Here is a 5,633-nt window from a genome sequence, read left to right as displayed (position 1 = left end):
GATACTTGTAATTTGTGGTTCGTTTCATATTATCCTCTTACCCTCAAAAGTGCTCTGACAGCTGAGAGCATAAGAAGGCCCACATTTGTATTTAGAGCAGAGAAGCCACATGCAATAAAGTATTAAGCACTGTCTCCACACCATTTTATTTGCTCTAAATCTGAAAGTCCCTTTTCCTGAAAAAATCAAGTTTTGGTTGCACATGCTTATATGTAGCATGTACTTAAGCTCCAGAAGTAGTGGGCATGAAGACTTTGCAATTCCCTTTCATGTTGTACTACAGGTTCTTTTTACAATGCAATCCTATGCGACTTTATTCAGCAGTAATTCTCACTGGTCAGAGGAACTTACTCAATGCAAGTGTACTTTGGATTGATAAAAGAAAAAAAAATCAAACTTAAACCATCTATGATTTTGGACAATTGCCACAGAGTCATACTAAAAGTAGACCCATTAATTTCAATGGTCATCGATTTTAGTGAGTCTACTCTTAAGTATGATCTGGTTGCATACAGCTTCCCCCTTCTTTCCCTATTTGAGCAAGATATTGGAAAGGCTGGAGCCCTCTTACAGTGAGGGGGGAAAGTATTTGATCCCCTGCTAAATTTTCCCGTTTGCCCTCTGATGAAGAAATGACCAGTCCATAATTGTAATGGTGGGTTTATTGTAGCTGTGAGAGACAGAATAACAACAGGAAAACCTCCAGAAACCCAGAAGACAAAAGTCAGAGATTGATGTGCATTATAATGAGTGAAATAAGTACAGTGGTACCTTAGGTTAAGTACTTAATTTGTTCTGGAGGTCTGTTCTTAACCTGAAACTGTTCTTAACCTGAAGCACCACTTTAGCTAATGGGGCCTCCTGCTGCCACCGCTGCATGATTTCTGTTCTCATCCTGAAGCAAAGTTCTTAACCTGAGGTAATATTTCTGGGTTAGAGTCTGTAACCTAAAGCATATGTAACCTGAGATACCACTGTATTTGATCCCCTATCAACCAGCCAGATGTCAGGCTACCTGGTATCTTCACTGTATGTAACGAGCTGAGATTAGAAGCACCTGCTATGAGAGGTCCTACCTGTAATCCCAGCTTGTTACAGTACCTGTACAAAAGACACCTGTTGACAGAAGCAATCAATCCAGCAGATTCCAAACTAGCCACCATGACCAAGACCAAAGAGCTGTCCAAGGATGTCAGGGACCAGATTGTAGACTTGCACAAGGCTGGACTGGGCTATAAGACTATTGCCAACAGCTTGGTGAGAAGGTGACAACAGTTGATTCAATAATTCACAAATGGAAGAAACACAAAAAATAACTATCAACCTCCCTCGGTATGGGGCTCCATGCAAGATCTCATCTCGTGGAGTTGCAATGATCAGGAGAACAGTGATGAAGCAGCCCAGAACTACATGGGGGGAACTTGTCAATGATCTCAGGGCAGCTGGGACCATAGTCACCATGAAAACAGTTGGTAACACACTACGCCTTAAAGGACTGAGATCTTGGAGAGCCCGCAAGGTCCCTTTCCTCAAGACAGCAGATGTACAGGCCTGCCTGCAGTTTGCCAGTGCACATCTGAATGACCCAGAGAAGTGGGTGAAGGTGTTGCGGTCAGATGAGACAAAAATCGAGCACTTTGGCATCAATTCAACTCGCCGTGTTTGGAGGACGAATGCTGCCTACGACCCGAAGAACACCATCCCCACCATCAAACATGGAGGGGGACATATTATGACATATGGAGGGGGGCGTTTTTCTGCTAAGGGGACAGGACACATTCACTGCATCGAAGGGACGATGGACGGGACCGTGTATCGTCAAATCTTAGGTGAGCACCTCCTTCCCTCAGCCTGGGCATTGAAAATGGGTCGAGGATGGGTATTCCTTCATGACAATGACCCAAAACACCCGGCCAAGGTAACAAAGGAGTGGCTCAAGAAGCACATTAAGGTCCTGGAGTGGCCTAGCCAGTCTCCAGACCTTAATCCCATCAAAAATCTGTGGAGGGAGCTGAAGGTTCGAGTAGCTACACATCAGCCTCAAAATCTTACTGACTTGGAGAGGGACTGCAAAGAGGAGTGGGACAAAATACCTCCTGAGGTGTGTGCAAACCTGATGGCCACCTACAAGAAATGTCTCCTGGGAACTGTAGCTTAATGGTGCTGGGAACTGTCTCTGTGAGGGCTAAACTACAGTTCCCAGGAATCGGGGGGGGGGGCAGGTGCTGTAAACGTAGAGTGGATGTGACCATTTTCCATGGTTTTGTCTTTATCATAATAATAATACTTTTTTTTTTTTTATCCCACCCTCCCCAGCCAAGGCCGGGCTCAGAGTGGCTTACAAACAATAATAAAAACAAGAAGAATGATTACAACTTCAAAACAAAAATAAAATACAACATTAAATAATACAACATTAATCAGGCAACAATCCAGGGCCGGATTTAGGTTTGATGAGGCCCTCAGCTAGTGAAGGTAAGGGGGCCCCTTTATATGTCCAGCTGTCCTTTGCCAACAAGAAATTGTCACTTTTTTGTGTGGGATATATGCTACAGTGGTACCTCAGGTTAAATACTTAATTCGTTCCAGAGGTCTGTTCTTAACCTGAATCACCACTTTAGCTAATGGGGCCTTCCGCACTGCCGGAACACAATTTCTGTTCTCATCCTAAAGCAAAGTTCTTAACCTGAAGTACTATTTCTGGGTTAGCGGAGTCTGTAACCTGAAGCATATGTAACCTGAGGTACCACTGTATATGGTAATTTATGGACCTAATAGGTATCTAAAGCCATTTGCACATGACAAAATATGCATTTTATCAAAGCAATTGTTGAACTGAAATACAATTAAGAAAAAGTATATTAATAGTGAATTTTTTTGGGGGGAGGGCCCAAGAGAGGGGCCCTAAGCTATAGCTTGTTTAGCTTATACGTAAATCCGGCACTGCAACAATCCTATCGTTTACAAACTTTTAACGGTCCTCCTATAAAGTGGATTAAATGAGTGATAATTATGCGCTAAGTCGGTGGCTCGCAAGGAATTTACACCAGAATGCAAACAACGTCTCCGAGCGCGTAGTAGATGGATATCCTCCTGCTTGCGCACCACCAAGCGAGTCCTTGCCTCTGGCGCCTGCGCAGCAGCCGCGCCAGCCGTTGGCAGCTTTCAAAAGTTCGAACTCGCCTGCCTGCAAGGACTACACTTCCCGCCAGCCAACGCAAAGGCCTGGCGCATGCGCGGCAGTGCACGTCTCTCGACGCAGGGCGGGCGCCGCCGTTGCGTCAGCGCGCCAACTGGCCCTGCACGCCTCTGCTCCCCCTCCCCTCCCTCGCCCCAGAACGTTGCTGTGGTAGCGCCTGGGCGCCATGTTAGGAGGCCGGAGGGGAAGAGGAAGGACTAGAGGAAGCGGCGGCGGCAGCAGCAACAACAGCGGCGGCGGCGGCGGCGGCGGCCACCAGGCCTAGCAAGCGGCTCTCCCCCCTCGGCCAGAGGGCCCGAGCCAGGCCCGTATCATGCTCGCGTCGCCCGCTTCCCAGGGGCAGGAAGAGTGACTGTTCCGGGGAAGAGGTGGCGGCGCTTAACCCACAGCCGGAGAGACGATGCCGTTGTAAGTGGAGGCCGGGTCTGGCGTGAGGGGGGGCGGGTGGAAGAAGCCCCGGGAAGCCTGGCAGGGGACTTCGGAGGCAACCTGAGCGAGCGCTTCCGGGACCCACGGCTTCCCCTCCTCGCCGTGTAGGCCCTCCGTTTGAACCCGCCTCGTCGGCCCTCATTTCCCTTGGCGCACAAATCCTCTCCCTTCCCACGCTCGCTTTCTCTCTGTGTGTGTTTCGGCGCCTGAGGGCCTCGTTCCTCTCGCTCCCCCTTATTTTTGTTTGCCCTGGCGCAGAACCTCGGGGGAGGAGGGGGCGGCCTCGGCGGCGCCTACGACCCTCAGCCGTAGCCCCACAGCAAGTGGCGGCGGGCCCTTCACGCCTCGCCTCACACTCGGCGCTCTTGCCGCTTTCTCAGGCCTTGGGGTGGGGGGGGGGGGGTGAGCGTTTTGTGGGGCAGAGAGAGGACGCATGTGCGGCGTCTCGCGGGCGCCGAGGCCTATCTGGGGAGGTGCGCAGGCCCCGCCGCGCGCCGGAATCAGCCGGATGGTGGCAAAAGTCGGCCAACCAACTGCTGGGAGCGCCATCGCCGCCTCCCTCCCGCCGGTGTTGCGAAATCCCTGCCCACCTTCCTCCCCGCATCCCCGCCACACGTTATTTGAAGGGGGGAGCTGGCTGGCGGGAATTGTAACGCGAACGAAAAATCCTGTGCTGCTTAGGAGATCTCGCCTGAAGCACACCTGCAGCTTTTTAAAGTTGCACGCCTCTTGTTGAGTAATACCTGGAGAGGGCCAGCTTATTTTGTGGCCTTAGCCTCCCCCACCCCCCGTCCTCCTTTGTTTTGTTTTCTCTCCAACTAGAGGTTTTCTGTTGGCCGCTGAACATCTCGCTATACAGTTCTATGTAAACGTGTTGCCACTCGTTTGGTTGCACCGTGTTCCTTGTGAGGCATTGTCATGCTCGCGAACGCATTTTTTTTATTAAAAACATTGTATTTGGGGTAACTGGCACTGTGTGCACACCATATATTTAAAACCCATTCAAAGCACAACACACACCCCAGAAAAGAATTCTGGGAACTGTAGTTCTGCTCCCCGTCCCAGAGCTGCAATTCCCAGCATGCTGAACAAATTGCAGTTCCCAGGATGTAGGTGGGGGTGTATTTTTTAAATGCATGGTATGTGCACAGCCCAAGTCTACATTTATAATTTTGTGTACAGCTCTTTTCTGATACACAATGTTTGCTGGGGGTCGAACTGTGTGTTCTAGTTGCATTCTATTGCAGAAACCCCTGGAGAGTCTACAAAATAAACGTTTGTTTTCATTGTGTGAACTTTGCCATAGTTGTGTGCTAGGTATGTTAGGTAAATAATCTTTGACAATTCTTAATAGTGGGTATACATTTGTGAAATGTATGTTATAGGTTTTTTAATTGTTTTGGGGAACAGTTGTTTCAGATTCCTTTCTGAATGTCTTGCAAAAACTAGTTTAACAAAGTTGTAAGATCCTGAATGAAAAACTAGTTGGTGACTTGAGGTGATGATAATGAGCACATTCCCTCTTTTCTAATATGGATTTGTTTCATGTATTTTTTCATTAACTTTTACTTTTGAAAAATTTAAGAGACTATCCCCTGCAGCCAGTGTTAGAAACTCAGATATATAAGCTAGGCGCCAAATGGCTCTTTAAACCAAAATGGAATGTCTAGTTGCCATTGTGGGGTAACGTGGCTCTAAAGTCTTATTTATCAAATGATTGATTGACTGTGATTGATTATGAATTAAACATCTGACAACCTTGAGCTAACTTAAGAACTTTGAGAACTTTAAGAAGAAAAGTCACTTGATCCAGGGACAGTCCACATACATATTGGCCTATTTCTACCTCTTTTTCTTAATTGTGGCTGCTGCTGCTCAGGCTGCACAGAAAAAGCATTTTGGTTCCTGGAATTCATTCTGATTGTGCAGATAAAATCTAACTGAATTCTATAGGATGGGGTCTTAGTGTGTGAAAACAGTGATCCCCCGGCATGCACCTCCAGGT

At 47.9% G+C, this 5,633-nt stretch overlaps 1 protein-coding gene and 1 long non-coding RNA gene across 4 annotated transcripts in view; one reads left to right on the top strand and one right to left on the bottom strand.

Annotated features, from left to right (window-relative positions):
- Positions 1-1,750: 1,750 nt before the first annotated feature.
- Positions 1,751-5,633, bottom strand: part of LOC309345609 — a 248,536-nt gene continuing 244,653 nt past the window's right edge. Inside the window, exons 2-3 of the long non-coding RNA XR_014158324.1 lie at positions 2,416-2,604; positions 1,751-2,267 (exon numbers count right to left, since the gene is read on the bottom strand). This is a non-coding gene — a long non-coding RNA (uncharacterized lncRNA). The remainder of the gene's footprint in view (positions 2,268-2,415; positions 2,605-5,633) is intronic.
- PAPOLA (poly(A) polymerase alpha) overlaps positions 3,313-5,633 on the top strand; it is a 42,540-nt gene continuing 40,219 nt past the window's right edge. Inside the window, exon 1 of one of the 3 annotated variants that reach the window (XM_081860837.1) lies at positions 3,313-3,607. In XM_081860837.1, the coding sequence (XP_081716963.1) occupies positions 3,600-3,607 (8 nt within the window). In that variant the 5' untranslated portion in view covers positions 3,313-3,599. The remainder of the gene's footprint in view (positions 3,608-5,633) is intronic. The other 2 variants (XM_081860836.1, XM_081860835.1) reach the window with 2 other exon arrangements.

The sequence above is a fragment of the Podarcis erhardii genome (assembly GCF_964252035.2).
Source record: "Podarcis erhardii genome assembly, chromosome: 1".
Taxonomy (NCBI): Eukaryota; Metazoa; Chordata; class Lepidosauria; order Squamata; family Lacertidae; genus Podarcis; species Podarcis erhardii.
This window is presented reverse-complemented; position numbering and strand designations above follow the sequence as displayed.